At 44.0% G+C, this 17,089-nt stretch overlaps 4 protein-coding genes and 1 long non-coding RNA gene across 5 annotated transcripts; 4 read left to right on the forward strand and 1 right to left on the reverse strand.

The window, feature by feature from the left end:
• Positions 1 to 85: 85 nt before the first annotated feature.
• Positions 86 to 16,592, reverse strand: LOC144246018 (uncharacterized). Its single transcript, XR_013339625.1, has 3 exons — positions 16,531 to 16,592; positions 1,811 to 1,884; positions 86 to 104 (listed from the first exon to the last, which is right to left on the reverse strand). It is a non-coding gene; the product is annotated as an uncharacterized LOC144246018 (long non-coding RNA).
• On the forward strand, positions 2,950 to 3,904 carry LOC110470273 (taste receptor type 2 member 9-like). The gene is given in 2 exon segments (XM_021529795.3): positions 2,950 to 3,480; positions 3,482 to 3,904. Coding segments are annotated over 2 exon segments (954 nt in total).
• Positions 7,501 to 8,454, forward strand: LOC110470272 (taste receptor type 2 member 9-like). Its single transcript, XM_021529794.3, has one exon. It carries the CDS (start codon positions 7,501 to 7,503, stop codon positions 8,452 to 8,454), a length of 954 nt encoding a protein of 317 aa, XP_021385469.2.
• On the forward strand, positions 11,490 to 12,641 carry LOC110470282 (taste receptor type 2 member 9-like). Its single transcript, XM_021529802.3, has one exon. The coding sequence runs from the start codon at positions 11,490 to 11,492 to the stop codon at positions 12,441 to 12,443; it is 954 nt and encodes a 317-aa protein (XP_021385477.2). The 3' UTR covers positions 12,444 to 12,641.
• LOC110470274 (taste receptor type 2 member 9-like) lies at positions 14,564 to 15,490 on the forward strand. Its single transcript, XM_021529796.3, has one exon. The coding sequence runs from the start codon at positions 14,564 to 14,566 to the stop codon at positions 15,488 to 15,490; it is 927 nt and encodes a 308-aa protein (XP_021385471.3).
• Positions 16,593 to 17,089: the final 497 nt, after the last annotated feature.

A 17,089-nucleotide genomic window follows, 5' to 3' on the forward strand; every position in this document is an offset into this window, starting at 1 on the left:
CAGGTGAAAGACCCACCCAGGCTTCACATAACAGCTTCTCCATCTGGCCCAAAGTTGCTGACTCCTTCCCCTGTGTTTGTTATCTGTCAGCATTATGATCTTGACTGCACAGGAAAAAAGCAGAAATGTTTTGGATTACTCTTAAGCAGAATTACTCCAGGTTTATAGCACTTCAGTGCCATTATAATTTGGCACAGTTCTGCTTTCAAATAATAATTAACACTACATTGTAAAGATTAGAAGTAAGAGAGATATGATTATGAGTCCCCTGAAATGTCTTTCCTCACCTGATCCCACCCCAGATCTAATGCTCCATGCACAACCTGCCACTCCCTGCCTCCAGAACAGTCACTTTAGAGCAGTAATCCTTGGCCTTCCAGGTGGGCTTCAGAGATCATAAACTCTTGTCCTGCATCTTGCTATCTTCTTTCTCAGGGACGTGGGTCAGGAAGGGCTCCATGGAACTCTAGTTTGCTGTGCATCAATATTCCCACAGCTCCCATGTGCCCTGGAGTGCCTGAGTGCCTCTAGTTTAGGCATAGAATCCTGCTCCTCCATTTCACATCTGCAATTCCAAGTCATGCATGTGAGGATGTTCACCTCTGTGTTCAGCAATTAGATAGAAAAGGGCTTGTGCCATGACACCACTACCCACAGCACAAGGCAGAGAGCTTGAGTAAGTAGGTTTTAAATAGGAAATGGGCCTGTTCTAGAAAGAAGTCAGTCCTTCAAGCTAAGCTACATATTTTTCTCTAAACAAATCAAAGTAGGAATCGATTCATAAGAGATAGCACTTCAGAGGAAAAAGTGCAGAGATCTTTTCTTGTTTAGAGAAGAAGGGCCCCAGAGCACTAATCCTTCACCTAACATAAATGAATGTTCTTCAACACTTTCTTTTAGGAATGATTGTTGCTGACACCTAAGCTGAACAGGTCTTACTACTCGTAAAATAAGCATGTCTCAAGATACATCATGTCAAGGCTGTTTTCACAGGCGAGCAAAGAGAATCAAAACAGAGCACCAAGGCCATATTTCCAGATGTTTGGCAGTGGATATGAGAAAGTAAGCAAAAAATAAAAAAATGAAGCAAAAGTAGAGCTGTCTGAAAAACATTTGGGTTTTAGTACCCTTAACTTTAAAATAACTCAAGCACCTAAAGCAGATGTCTAAAGATAAGTCATTCTGAGGGCATATATTTGTTTTCATATATATATAGGGGTTCTCTTGGATGCCTTTTAGGCACTGGCCTAGGCTCTAAGGTCTCCCTGGAGCCTTCTCTTCTCCAGGCTGAACAGCCCCAGATCCCAGCCTGTCTCCATAGCAGAGGGACTCCAGCGCCAGTTTCATTTTGTCCTCCCTGAAAGAGCAGTGCATGCACATTATTCCATTAGCTGCAGTTCTGTGAAAACTTGGTGATGGGTAAAGCTGCTTCTATTCCACTCTGGGAAGTACAGCAGGTACCCCTTGGTCTCTTACACTACATTGTATGAAGTGCCCAAAACTGCTGTGCATCAGTATTCCCACAGACAAGGTCCACCCTGGATTCCTAGACACAGGCACTACCCGGTGTCACTAAATGCAGATAATACCTTTTGTTAATCTGCTTGCGCTGGTTTTAACTCCACAGTAACACAGAAAAACTCCGACACAGAAATGTGGCTGAAATTTATTTCCTTCATAAAAGCAAGAACAAAAACAAATGTCTCCTGAGCTCAAAAAACTAGCACTCATATCAGGCTGGCACCAACCACATTTTTTAATAAAAAAAATTACCCATCCACCTTCCCAATTTTTAGGTAAGTCTGTTTACCGTTGCAGGGCTTGAAATCAACAAAAGACTGAACTTGTGAAATGCCTCCAGGTTAACAACTTCAGCATTCAGATCTGAAATACACAGCAGAGGATAAAAACAGTGGTTGCTCTGCTTTTAAAGTATTATAAATATCTGTAATTCTAGATAGAAAGAATGAATAAGTGTACATTAAAAATATGAGCATATATAAAAATATCTGCCTGGATGAAAGAGCAGAAAGGTGTTAGCAAAATTCCCTACCTGGAGTAGTTTTGGAAAAGGTCATAGAGAGATAATATCTTATTAGATAAACTGATAGTGCTGAGACAAACAAGCAGGCTTTTGGACATTCAGGGCATTGTTCAGGTACCAGTGGAAAATTTTATTGCATGTTATAATGTAATCTGAAATGTTGTCAACTTGGAGCTCAGGACCAGTAAAAGAAAATACAGGACAGATACATTTGATTCTAAAATTAGTGTACCATTTATTTTTAGTCCTGTATTATTCAAAACTTAAAATAGTATATAAATTCAGATAGCAACAAAGATAATGCCCTAAACTACTTAGAAAATATCTATATATTCTCTTGGCCTGTACTGAGCTCATACTGGTAGGAAGAGACAAAACACAAAGGGTAGAGCAGATCAATATGAAGGTATTTCAGAATTGGATTCCCTGACTTGATTACTCACCCCACTGCCCTGGCTGTGCTTTGCTCAGTGCAAGCTCCACTCTGAGAGATCATCATTGGTGACAAAGAGACAGAATAACCCAGATCCTCAAGCCTGACACTGATCAAACAGGGATCACTCTCAAAATCACAGCACTCTCCACCACAGAAAAACATCTCTGCTGTTTGTGTCACCCAACACACGCCCCAAAACCAACATTCAAATAGTCAAGAGTGACACTGGCCCCAAGTAAGGGGATACCCAGCACATTTACATCCCTGCACCTGCCCTGCTAAAATCCCCCCAGCAGCAGCAGCAAAAGCAGCAGCAGCAGCAGCAGCAGCAGCAGCAGCAGCAGGAGCAGCAGCTCTGTCAAGCTCCTCTTGCCACCCCTGACACTCCACAAGAGCAGCCACTGACCGGCCTCAGGCTCTGCTGCCACAGCGCCCTTGGCCAGCACAGCTCTGCTCCCCAGCTCACAGCATGGAAGCTTGTCACTCTTCACAGAAATCCAATGTCACTTCATATGGGATCATGGCTTTCGCCATCATCTCCCTGGAGGTGTTTGCTGGCGTGTGGATAAATGCTTTTATCATTTGTGTGCTTTGCATTGCCTGGGTCAAAAAGAAAACACTGAACTCAAATGAGAAGATCTTGCTGCTGCTGGGATGCTCCAGGATTTCCTTTTTGTGCTTCTCATGGGTAAACTACTTCCTTTCAATAATTTGTCCCAATTACCTTTATGTTCGCCCGATATTTCAAGTACTTGCATCTTCCTTAACCTTTTTTAATTATTCCAGCTTGTGGGTTTCAGCCTGTCTTTGTGGTTTCTACTGCATAAAAATTGCCAATTTCAGGAACCGGTTCTTCATCTACCTGAAAGTAAAAATTGACAGGATGGTGCCCTGGCTCTTGTTGGGGTCAGAGATTTTAGCCTTGGCAAGTTGCATTGTTATCTATGACATCGCTGAAATTCTGCAGAGTGGCAACTTCACTTTCACCTCCCAAGAAAATTTTTGGGAAGCAAGAATCACAACAGATAAACATTTTTTTCTCATCTTTGTTCCTTGCTGGCTTTGGATATGCTGCTTCATTCATGGCAGTCATCTTTTCTGCTGTTTTCCTTCTCTTTTCTCTCTGGAGACACAAGCGCAAGATGCAGACAAACTCCATGAAGGACCTCAGCGTGGATGCCCACATCAGAGCCATGAAATCTGTCCTCTCCTTCTTAGTGATGTACAGCATCAACTTTGTATGTTTGGTCTTAACAATAATTTATTCCATGAAGAGTGAAAATACCATGATACTTCTTATATCCATATATCTGTGTGCTTTTCCAGATATTCATTCCCTTATTCTGGTTTTCAGCAATCCCAAGCTGGAAAAGGCACTGCTGAAGATTCTCTCCTATGTAAAGTGCAAGTTTTCCACAAAGTAGGAACTGTGATAAAAGCTGGAGCCCATGCAAAATGTTGATCTTTCACTGTAGAAAACAAGTAATTGAATTTTTGCTGCAGCTCTCCAGGCAGTGTAGATGATTCTGATGCTCAGTCTTCAACATCCAAGTTAATAACGTTTCATTCATATCTATTGACCTCAATTATTTTGAGCTAAATAGATTATTATCATTTTTAGATTTAGCTAAATCTTTGAGATAAATTTTTGTTGTTAACAAAGTCATTTAGCCCTGATGGTAGGAATGATGCCTAAGCCCCTGTGTGGTTAAAGGATTAATGTGGACATGAGAGCCTGCTGGTGGGGGGATGGATCATCAGGCAGAGGCCCTTAACCTCTGCCTGAGCTCAGTGGGGTGATGCTAATTAGGTGTTCAGCCTCTGCCCAAGACTCACAGCTTTGCAATCAGAACCCTGGGTATCCCTCATCTCCATAGCAGCTGGCTGCCCACCACCATTTACCACGGCAGCAATAATGTATTCTGACTGCAGCTTCACCTGCACTTCTCCCAAGAGTATAGACTTGGCATTTGAAATCCTCCCTGGCAGAGGATGAGAATATTACCCCACTGTGCAGACAGGACAACAGGATTGGTTCACTCTCCTCCCCAAGGCAGGGAACATCTCTTTGTTGAGATTTGCTCTTTCAACTGTGTCAGATTGTACCCTGGTGAAATTCTGTTCACAGGCCTAGCTGATGGTGAAGTTGTGCTTAATGAATTACCCATTCCTCTTATGTTTTTTCTTCTTCTCTTTTTCTAAATATATTTAGAGCTAATCCAATGAGTGTATTTATTAGTGGCAATTCTCAATTTGTATTTCTACAATAAAATGCATTATTTGTGATTCTGTGACTCTGAAAGTTCTTATTGAACATGACAAGACTTATGCGCTGAATTTGTCATAATCAGAAATTAAGCCGAGCTGCACCCATACCCTTTGATCTCTGAAGACCAGCAAGGGCTTTATTTTCTACCAAATTTCTATACTCTTAATGGAACAGAAAAATATCCAACACTGGTACACAAACTGGCTGCAAAAAATGAAATAACAATACTGCAAACCTGCCACAAATATTTTGGTATTCACTGAGTGAAATGGCTGCGATACATAGGTTTATCTCTATTTTGGTTTACCTTTCCTGCTGTGGCCCTGTGCTGTGTGGTGTATTATGGGCTGTATCCCTGTCTGGCAGTGGCTGATAGCTCTGTGTGAACACGCAGAGCCCCCTGCCCACTCCAGCCCTGCGTGTCCTCTGTGCCCACTGCCTGCAAGGACAGGATTGCCTGCTCTGTGTCACTGCTCTCCTGGCCTGACCTGGAGATGAGATTGGCTTTTCCCAGTGCACTCTGGCTCAGTGGAACACCCAGCTAACAGGCTTTGCTCTCGGTCAGGGAAACAGCTTGAGGAGTCAGGAGTGGAAGAGACAACTTGTTAAGAGCTGACTGCAGCCCCTATTGGATTTGCCTCTGTGCTGCTGTTGTGGGGGAGGTGGAGGAGCTGGGGATGATGGAGTGAAGTTGAGCCTTGGATGAAAGGGGTGTGGAGGCAGTGCAATCAAGTTTTCTATTTCTCCCTCATTATCCTATTCTATCTTCTATATTTAAATAAAATAATTTATTTTTCCTGATGTCAAATATATTTTGTCCATGACAGTAACTGGTAAGTGATCTCCCTGCTTTTATCTCAAACCATGAGTTTGTCCATCCTATTTTTCAACCCTGCCCTGCCTGTGGGTGTGAGAGAAGGAAGAGATGGGTGGAGTTCTAGCAGCTGCCTGAGGTCAACCCATCACAGCAGGTGAAATACGAAATAGTGCCAGCATATACAAAACAGAACCTGAATTGGTCACTTCTACCACCAGCTCAGATCCAAAGGCACATCGTAAGCATCTCTTCTGGACACATCTCCCCTGTGAAAGGCCTTGAAAGGACAGGAACAGCCACACCTCCCTTCTTCCTCTGCTGCTGCTCATGAACATCCTTTAACCTGACAGTCCTGACCACTTTCACAGGAAAGCCCTGGAAGATCCATCTTATTCCCTACATGCAGTACAACATCCATCCCTCACAACCTCATATTCTGCAAGACTTAGCAGGAAAATCCAGCACCTTGCAGATGTTACCACACAAAACACCACAGCCCCAGCAAACCACACCGGGGTCCCTCCTTGCATCCCCTGAAACCCCTGGGAATGTGACACCCAGCTCAGAATCCCTGTCCTGTTGCCCAGCCCCACTCAGCTGGCACTGGAAGGGACAGAGTGTCCATCAGCACAGCTGCCCTGCACAGCCCATGGGGACAGATGCAGGAGGTGCCCAGCCCAGGGAAGCTGACACATGAGAGATGTCAGAAGTCAATGAGAGTGGCTGCCCAGTGCTGACATGATGGAAAACTGCTCTGGGTCACATTCCAAGACTTTGTGATTGACAAAAATAATGCAACTAGGATATTGTGATATGAATATTCATGTGACATACTGCTGGCTCTTATATCCCTCAGAAATCATGGCTATCATCATTTGGAAGAAAGAAAATGCTGGTGGTTCATTTCCTGTAGCCATAGAGCTCTTTGTTGGGGTTTCATTTTTCCTGATTCCACCAGAGCATCAGATGAGATCTCCTTGGTTACTGTGGTCCTGATGTGCAAGGCCTAATGTAACAGGTCCTGTACTAACCTGAAGTGCATGGGCAGTCCATGCCCTACAGAGCTTAACACAACTTGCCTGGCAGAAACCTCACAGCTTTCAGGGTATAAATTCATTTGGAAGATTAAGATAATTGCAGTGTGGAGGAAATCCAGCATGGTGCCATCTTTAAAAGCCTTCACTTTCCCAGCAGATGAGATTGGAACTCTGGCACAGGCACTTGTACTGATTTTTACCCTTTTCCTCCATATGCTCCAAATTAAACCTGCAAAAATTCCAGCTTTACATTATGAGACTCCCTTCACCTGCCCCACTAAGTGGCCCTTCACTTACTCTTAAGGGAATACTATTGGTAAAACAAACATAGATTTCAATGCCTGTGAAGGATCAAAATAAAGTCCACTATTCCAGCATCTAGGTTGAAGGTTGCAGCACCCAGACTCTCAGACTAAGAAGGACAGTGAGTGCCCTGACCTGCTGACCACAGCCAGGGCTCTACATGATCATCATAGGTAAAGAAGGGACAGAAAAACCGAGATCCTCAGGCCTGACACTGGTCAAACAGGGATCAGTCTCAAAATGACAGCACTCTCCACCACAGAAAAACATCTCTCCGCTGTTTGTGTCACCTAACACATGCCCCAAAACCAACATTCAAATAGTCAAGAGTGACACTGGCCCCGAGTAAGGGGATACCCAGCACATTTACATCCCTGCACCTGCCCTGCTGCCCAGAGCAGCAGCACCAAAATCCCCCCAGCAGCAGCAGCAGCAAAAGCAGCAGCAGCAGCAGCAGCAGCAGCAGCAGCAGCAGCAGCTCTGTCAAGCTCCTCTTGCCACCCCTGACACTCCACAAGAGCAGCCACTGACCGGCCTCAGGCTCTGCTGCCACAGCGCCCTTGGCCAGCACAGCTCTGCTCCCCAGCTCGCAGCATGGAAGCTTGTCACTCTTCACAGCAATCCAATGTCACTTCATATGGGGTCACAACTGTGGCCATCCTCTCCCTGGAGGTGTTTGCTGGCGTGTGGATAAATGCTTTTATCATTTGTGTGCTTTGCATTGCCTGGGTCAAAAAGAAAACTCTGAACTCTAATGAGAAGATCTTGCTGCTACTTGGATGCTCTAGGTTTTGCTGTTTGTGTTTCTCATGGATATATGACTTTCTCTCAAATATTTTCCCCTATTGCCTTCTGGTTCATCCCATACTTCAACTCCTTCAAGGTTCTTACAGCTTTTTTAATAGTTCCAACTTGTGGTTTTCTGCCTGTCTTTGTGTTTTTTATTGTATAAAAATTGCCAATTTCAGGAACAGGTTTTTTATCTACCTGAAAGTAAAAATTGACATGATGGTGCCCTGGGTTCTGTTGGGGTCAGTGATCTTCTCCCTGATTATTGGAATTCTTGTCTACAACACTATTGATAAAGCTGTCTGTAAGACCTTCAATTTTACCTGCCAAGAAAGACTTTTGAAAGCAGCTAACGGAATAGAGGAACATTTTTTTCCTATTTATTTTCTCACTGGCTTTTTACATACCACTGCTTTCATGGCAGTCATCTTTTCTGCTGTTTTCCTTCTCTTTTCTCTCTGGAGACACAAACACAAGATGCAGACAAACTCCATGAAGGACCTCAGCATGGATGCCCACATCAAAGCCATGAAATCTGTCCTCTCCTTCTTAGTGATGTACAGCATCAACTTTTTGTTTTTGATCTTGACTCTCATTTATTCACTTAAGAACGAAAATAATGTAATATTTCTTAGTTACTTAATTCAACGTGCTTTTCCGGGTCTTCATTCCCTTATTCTGATTTTCAGCAATCCCAAGATGGAAAAGACACTGATTAAAATTCTCTCCTGTGTGAAGTGCAAGCCTTGCATAAAGTAGAAACTGAAAAAAAAAGCTGAAGCTCATGCAAAATATCTTTAGAGAAAACAAGTTCAATTAATTTTCAGTGCAACTCTCTAGGCAGTAGAGATTGTAAAGCTCAGCTTAGATGTTAAGAATATACATTTCAAATTCTTAAAACTAATATTATTATGAGGCAAATTAATTAATATTTGCATTTAATTAAAACAGCTCTTGGAGTTAAATTATTGTCAGTAGCAAAGTCATTTAGACTGAGGACAGGATTGCCTGCTCTGTGTCACTGCTCTCCTGGCCTGGCCTGGAGATGAGATTGGCTTTTCCCAGTGCACTCTGGCTCAGTTACAGCCCCAGGAAAGTGGATTTTGTGCAAGGTGCAGCGTGGAATGGAGCCACAGCTTCATCTTGCAGTGACCACAGGCAGATGTCCGGGGTGCCTGGGCCAGGAGCTGCAGCTGGGGGCCTGTGGGCTCTCAGTCTGGTGAGGTCTAATGCTGGGAAAAGCCAGTTCCAGGCACTCCAGTGGACCCACCTTGGGACACCGCTCATCTCATCAGCGACTGTTGTGGCTCCTCTGGGAAAAGAAAGTCCTGAAGGACTGTAGACCATGGGAGGGAGCCATGCTGGAGCAGGAGAAGACTGAAGGAGACAACTTTTTATGAAATGACTACAGCCCCCATTCCCTGTCCTCCTGAGGAGAGGAGGTGGTAAAAAAATCTCTGAATGAGTTAAATTGATCCCGAGATTATTGGGGGGTGAAGATAAAATATTCTAGTTTTGTGCATGTTCTACATCATCCTACTCTGTTTTCAACAGGCAATAAATTAAACTGATTTTCCCTGTGCCAAGTCTGTTTTGTCTGTGAGAACAATTGGTGAGTAATTCCCCTGTCTTTATCCTGACTCATGAGCAGTTCCATCTTATTTGTGACCCCTGCCCTATTCCAGAGTGAGAGTGAAGGAGTGACTGAGTGGGGCTCTGAGAGCTGCCCTAGGTCAACTCACCATGACAGGGCCTGCAAATGTGAAATAGTTCCAGTGTGGAGGAATACATTCAGTGCAGACAGCTCAGGGAGCAGCTGCAATGGGAGCTGCAGGTTGTGGGGAAGTGCTGGGAGGCCCAAGCATGGTGCCAAGCCTTGCACAGCAAAGGGCACAGGGACCTGTGGCACCAGCCAGGTGACTGGACACTTAAGACACTCCAATCCTCATGTGCATGGACAGGAAAGACACAAAATCCCAGGGATCCAATTGTTTGGGTTACCTCCTCAGAGGCACCCAGACTGAGCTACTTCTGTGTTGCCGTGCCATGATTAAAGTGCTTTAAAGATCCAGAGGCCTGAGACTCTACTGTGGGAAACCCAGTGCCAAGCTGGTGGGGAAACCTGGTCTGGCTCTGAGCGTGGTGTGTGTAGGGGGTGGAGTGGGGCAGCTGTCCACGGTTTGGTACCCACAGTGACAGCCTCTGGTGGTGGGACGTGACTGTCAGAGAGCCTCCTGGGTGGTGAGACAGGAAAGTTTCCTTCACACCAGCATGAACAGAGCAGAACCTGAATTGGTCATTTATTTTACCAGTTCAGGCTCAGAGGGTTGTCTTACCTCATGCCCAGTGCCAGGTGGGCATTTCTCATCTCACCTTCAAAAAACTTCCTGCTTCTAAACTGAGAGGTACAACCATTTAGGCCAGAGCAACTTCTCAACCACTGCAGTATCCCTTTTTCCAAACACCACACATTCTAGCAGGATGCCTCACCAAACTACCCAACTCTCCTTAAACAGCATCAGCCCAGAAACAAGCAAATAAATAATTAATGCCACTTTATAACATGCCAATCCACCTTCTGGAGCTAAGAAGGATTTGGAGTTGAATTAATATTTCCATAACAAGTTTGTAACACCTGCCCTGAGGAGATTTCACTTTGTTCTCCAGGATTGTATCCTGAAACAATTGTGGCCTTCTGGGCATTGAACTCCAGTTATGGACGGAATAGATTTGCTCAGAAGAAACTGGGCAACCAATAGCCTAATCAGTTACCTAACGAAGGCTAATCCTCTGGGATTTCCTATAATAAAGAAGGATTCTGGAGAGGGAAGATGTTCAGCCTAGTCCAAGCTCAGATGGAATCAATGCAGCCTGTGTGCAATGTCTCTCAGATCCCAATACAGCTGTGTGTCCCTCCATAGGTATAAAATCAGCACTCTAATGCATTTTGAGTTGCAAAGAGGCACCCAAAAAATCCACATAATCTGGTAGTTACAATGTCCTGGAGAATCTTTCCCATTCCTGAGGGTGCCAGAGGACATGGATTTGAACAAAAAGCAGACTCCTGTCTATTGAGCATCTGATCCATATTTTCTTGATCTGAAAACCCACCACTACAGATTCAGATTTATATACACCTTTACTTTTCTTAAGGTACCAGATCCCTAACGCAGAGCTGATTCTAAGCCATAGCCACAGTGCAATCCTGCTATTGTAACATTTTGTCCTGGTTCTGACCAGGACAGGGCTAATTTTTGCCAGGGCTAATTTTTTTGTTAATTTTTTTTATCATCTCCAGGTAGATGATAGAGATGTCCAGGAGAGGGTTCTGTTCAGAAGATACAGTAGCCAGGAAAGGGCAGGGACAGTACTCAGGGGTTATTCTCTGCCACCACATTGACAGGGGGCAAGGGAAAGGCTCAGCCTTTCTGATAGGGAAATCACAGAACTCTCCACCGCAGAAAAACATCTCCGCTGTTTGTGTCACCTAACACATGCCCCAAAACCAACATTCAAATAGTCAAGAGTGACACTGGCCCCGAGTAAGGGGATACCCAGCACATTTACATCCCTGCACCTGCCCTGCTGCCCAGAGCAGCAGCACCAAAATCCCCCCAGCAGCAGCAGCAGCAAAAGCAGCAGCAGGAGCAGCAGCAGCAGCAGCAGCAGCAGCAGCAGCTCTGTCAAGCTCCTCTTGCCACCCCTGACACTCCACAAGAGCAGCCACTGACCGGCCTCAGGCTCTGCTGCCACAGCGCCCTTGGCCAGCACAGCTCTGCTCCCCAGCTCGCAGCATGGAAGCTTGTCACTCTTCACAGAAATCCAATGGCACTTCACATGGGGCCATGGCTTTGGCTATCATCTCCCTGGAGGTGTTTGCTGGCGTATGGATAAATGCCTTTCTTGTTTGTGTGCTTTGCATTGCCTGGGTCAAAAAGAAAACTCTGAACTCTAATGAGAAGATCTTGCTGTTACTTGGATGCTCCAGGTTTTGCTATTTGTGCTTCTCATGGGTACATTGCTCCCTTTCATTAGCTTATCCCAATTACCTTTATGTTCAACCCACATTTCAAGTAATTATATTTTTTCGAAGCTTTTTTACTTGTTCCAACTTGTGGGTTTCAGCCTGCCTTTTTGTTTTTTATTGTATAAAAATTGCTAATTTCAGGAACCGGTTCTTCATCTACCTGAAAGTAAAAACAGACAGGATTGTACCCTGGCTTTTGTTGGCATCATTGCTCTCAGCCTTGGCTATCAGCATCATTGCCTATGACTTGGCTGTTACAAAGCTCAGTAACAGCCACAATTCCACCGGGCAAGGAAATTCTTCAAAACTAAGTGGCAAAATGGATGAAAATTTTTTCCAGACATACTTAATCTATGGCTTTGGATTTGCCACTTCTTTCACAGCAGTCATCTGTTCTACCCTTCTCCTTCTCTTTTTTCTTTGGAGACACACATGCAAGATGCAGAAAAACTCCATGAACAGCCTCAGCATGGATGCCCACATCAAAGCAATGAAATCTATTCTCTCCTTTTTTATAATGTATAGTATTAACTTTACATTTTTGATCCTGTCACGAAATAAGTCAAAAAATGCAGAAAATTATGTAATGTTTCTTAGTTTAATATTTATGTGTGCTTTTCCAGGTGTTCATTCCCTTATTCTGATTTTCAGCAATCCCAAGATGGAAAAGATGCTGATAAAGATTCTATGCCGTGTGAAGTGCAAGCTTTGCATAAGGTAGAAACTGTAACATACGCTGGAGCCCACACAAAATCTTGATATTTCACTATAAGACAAAAGTCAGTTTATCTTTAATGCAACTCTCTGGGCAGTGTAGATGATACAAATGTTCTCTCTTTACCACCAAAGTTATGAATAAATCATTCAAATTCTTTGAACTGAATTAGTCAAATTAGTATGACTTAGATTATTGCTAGTATTGCATTTTAGTAATTCTCAGAGTACAATTCTTGTCAATAACACATTCATTTAGACTTGGTAGATGTGCTGGATGCAAAGGGGCAATAAGAGTGCTGCAAACCTTCCTCAAACACTTTGGCATTTGCTGATTGAAAAATGACTGTACTCAGCATCAGCTTTATTTGTGTTTGGGTTTACATTTCTTTCTGCTGTGTCTCTGTTTTTTGTAATATTACCACTTGTAACACTGGGTAGGGTGGCTGTACCTTGAAGAACTGAAGTCTGAGGAGCACCCATATTGGAAACATCTGATCCTGAAAGACTGCAGCCCACAGCTGGGGTCCACAGTCTAGCAGGGAAAAGAGTGTGAAGAGGAAGGAGTGGAAGAGAAAACTTTTTATGGACTGACTGCAACCCCTATTCAACTGCACCTCGTTGGGGAGGAGGTGGAGAAGTTGGAATGAAAGAGTGAATTTTGAACTGTGATGAAGAAGGGTGGAAGGGATAGTACCCTAATTTTGTGCTTGTTCCTCACCATCCTACTCTTTATTCAAATAGCAATAAATTAAATTATTTATTTGAAATTTGAGTCTGTTTTCTCCATGACAGTAACTGGTGGGTGATCTCCCTGTCCTTACCTCAACCCATGAGCTTTTCCTTCTTCTATTTTCCCTCTTGTCCTGTTGCAGAGCAAGAGTGAAGAAGAGGCCGGGTGGAGGGTCTGGCAGGTGTCCAACTTTAACAATCCACAGCAGGTCCTGTAACTATTAAATAATTCCAACATCAACTGGACAGGATCCAACTGTTCATTTCTTTCATCTGCTCTGGCTCAGAGGGACAATTTACTGCCTGCTCAGTGACAGGCATGCTTTTTTCATATTACCACCTTCAAAAAGATTTACTCCTGTACATGAAATGAGAGCAACAACCCTTTAAACCAGAGTAACATCTTAATCACTACAGTATTTCCTTTTCTCAAGACCACAGAGTCTCCACAGGGGGTGGTAGGTACAAAGTCTTGGTGAATCTCTCCCCTTCTCCAATGACACTGGAGAGGCTTTGAACTAAAAGCAGAGCCTGTGTTTTAAAGACATAATCCACACATTCCATGCATTGAAAACCTGGTATTTGAGACTCTGATATTTTGTTTTCAAGGGACCAGATTCCCCATGCAGACCTGAGCCCAAAATTCAGCCATGGTGTGGTCTGGCACAGTCCCAGCACAGACAGTTCAACTACACACCAGTTGTGATAGAAATAACTAATATTCTATTCACAAGGATGTGGAGAGAAGAAGAAAGAAGAAAGCAAGTAAACAAACTAGGAAAAAAAAAAAAAAAGCAACCCCACTGTTTTCTATTCATTTAGCAAAAGAGGAGGAAACTCACATCAAAGCCTTAAGTGTAGAACAGGCACTATCAGAAAATTAAAAATTCTCTCAAGGCAATAGTCTGCCCATCATAAATGCAAAAAATAACAAAAGAAATAATACTTAAAAATTAATGCAATCAGAAATTAAATGGGACAGAGTAGGTGACAAAGGAATAGAAGAACCCAGATCCTCAAGCCTGACACTGATCAAACAGGGATCAGTCTCAAAACCACAGCACTCTCCACCACAGAAAAACATCTCCTCTGTTTGAGTCACCTAACACACCCCCCAAAACCAACATTCAAATAGTCAAGAGTGACACTGGCCCCGAGTAAGGGGATACCCAGCACATTTACATCCCTGCACCTGCCCTGCTGCCCAGAGCAGCAGCAACAAAATCCCCCCCAGCAGCAGCAGCAGCAGCAGCAGCAGCAGCAGCAGCAGCAGCAGCAGCTCTGTCAAGCTCCTCTTGCCACCCCTGACACTCCACAAGAGCAGCCACTGACCGGCCTCAGGCTCTGCTGCCACAGCGCCCTTGGCCAGCACAGCTCTGCTCCCCAGCTCGCAGCATGGAAGCTTGTCACTCTTCACAGAAATCCAATGGCACTTCATATGGGGTCACAACTGTGGCCATCCTCTCCCTGGAGGCATTTCCTGGCATGTGGATAAATGCTTTCATCATTTGTGTGCTTTGCATTGCCTGGGTCAAAAAGAAAACTCTGAACTCTAATGAGAAGATCTTGCTGCTACTTGGATGCTCTAGGTTTTGCTATTTATGCATCACATGGATATATAAATTCCTTTCATTTATTTATCCCAATTACCTTTATGTTCCAACCATACTTCAACTAACTATATTGTTTCAAGCCTTTTTTGATAATTGCAACTTGTGGTTTTCTGCCTGTCTTTGTGCTTTTTATTGTATAAAAATTGCCAATTTCAGGAACAGGTCCTTCATCTACCTGAAAGTAAGAATTGACAGTATGGTGCCCTGGCTTTTGTTGGGGTCAGGGATTTTAGCTTTGACTGCTGGCATAGTTGCCTATGACATCGCTGCCAAACCGCACTGCAACAACAGCAATTCCACTGGACAAGGTAATTTTGGGACAGCAGTTATCAAAATGGATAAACATTTTTTCCCTTCTTTTTTTTTCGCTGGCTTTGAATATGCTGTTTCATTCATGGCAGTCATCTTTTCTGCTGTTTTCCTTCTCTTTTCTCTCTGGAGACACAAGCGCAACATGCAGACAAACTCCATGAACAGCCTCAGCGTGGATGCCCACATCAAAGCCATGAAATCTATTCTCTCCTTCTTAGTGATGTACAGCATCAACTTTGTATGTTTGGTCTTAAGTATGGTTTATGTCACAAGGAAGGGAAATTATATGACAGTTCTCATTGTAGTATTTCAGTACACTTTTCCGGGTCTTCACTCCTTTATTCTGGTTTTCAGCAATCCCAAACTGGAAAAGACACTACTAAAGATTCTTCCCTGAGAAAGAAGTGTAAAGCACAAGGGTTGCATGAGTTAGGAACTCTAATACAATCTGGAGTGCATACAAAATGGTAATATTTCATTATAGAAAACAAATTGTTTAATCTCTAATGCAACTTTCCAAGCATTGTAGATGATACAAATGTTAAGAATATATAATTCAAATACTATGACCTAAATTAATGTGATTTACATAATATGTTTTCAATTATAATTTCATGTAGGTAATTCTTTGAGTTTAATTATTGTCAATAACAAAGTTATATGGACCTGGTACAGGAGCTGGCTGTAAAAGGGTAATAATGATACTGCAAACCGGCCACCAAATGCTCTGGCATTTTGTCATAGAAACAACTGAAATTAACTGCAGGGTTTATCTCTATTTTAGTTTACCTTTCCTGTGCTGTGTGGTGTATTATGGGCTGTATCCCTGTCTGGCAGTGGCTGATAGCTTTGTGTGAACACGCAGAGCCCCCTGCCCACTCCAGCCCTGCGTGTCCTCTGTGCCCACTGCCTGCAAGGACAGGATTGCCTGCTCTGTGTCACTGCTCTCCTGGCCTGACCTGGAGATGAGATTGGCTTTTCCCAGTGCACTCTGGCTCAGTGAAACACACAAGTTTTGTTCTGGATCAGGAACAGCATGAAAAGGGAGTGGAGGAGACAACTCACTATGAACTGACTGCACTTTCATTTTCCTTCCCCCTGTGCTGCTGTGGGGGAGGAGGTGGAGGAGCTAGGGATGATGGAGTGAAGTTGAGCCTCAGATGAAAGGGTGGTGGAGGCAGCAGGTTCTAGTTTGTTTTTGTTTCTCATCATTGTACTGTACTTTCAGTAGGTAAATAAATTCATTTTCTGCACATCAAGTCTGTTTTGTCTGTGACAGTAACTGGTGAGTGATTTCACTGTCTTTATCCATCAGCTTTTCCATCTTTCACCCTGTTTATGGGTGACAGTGAAGGAGCAGCTGGGTCGGCGTCTGGCTGCTCCCTAAGGTCAACCCACCCCAGCACAGCAGGTGAAACATGCAGAACAGAGCAGTACCTGAACTGGTCACTTCTGCCACCAGCTCAGATCCAAAGGCACATCGTAAGCATCTCTTCTGGACACATCTCCCCTGTGAAAGGCCTTGAAAGGACAGGAACAGCCACACCTCCCTTCTTCCTCTGCTGCTGCTCATGAACATCCTTTAACCTGACAGTCCTGACCACTTTCACAGGAAAGCCCTGGAAGATCCATCTTATTTCCTACATGCAGTACAACATCCATCCCTCACAACCTCATATTCTGCAAGACTTAGCAGGAAAATCCAGCACCTTGCAGATGTTACCACACAAAACACCACAGCCCCAGCAAACCACACCGAGGTCCCTCCTTGCATCCCCTGAAACCCCTGGGAATGTGACACCCAGCTCAGAATCCCTGTCCTGTTGCCCAGCCCCACTCAGCTGGCACTGGAAGGGACAGAGTGTCCATCAGCACAGCTGCCCTGCACAGCCCATGGGGACAGATGCAGGAGGTGCCCAGCCCAGGGAAGCTGACACATGAGAGATGTCAGAAGTCAATGAGAGTGGCTGCCCAGTGCTGACATGGTATGGAAAAC

Source organism: Lonchura striata, chromosome 3 (genome assembly GCF_046129695.1).
Source record: "Lonchura striata isolate bLonStr1 chromosome 3, bLonStr1.mat, whole genome shotgun sequence".
Lineage (NCBI taxonomy): Eukaryota > Metazoa > Chordata > Aves > Passeriformes > Estrildidae > Lonchura > Lonchura striata.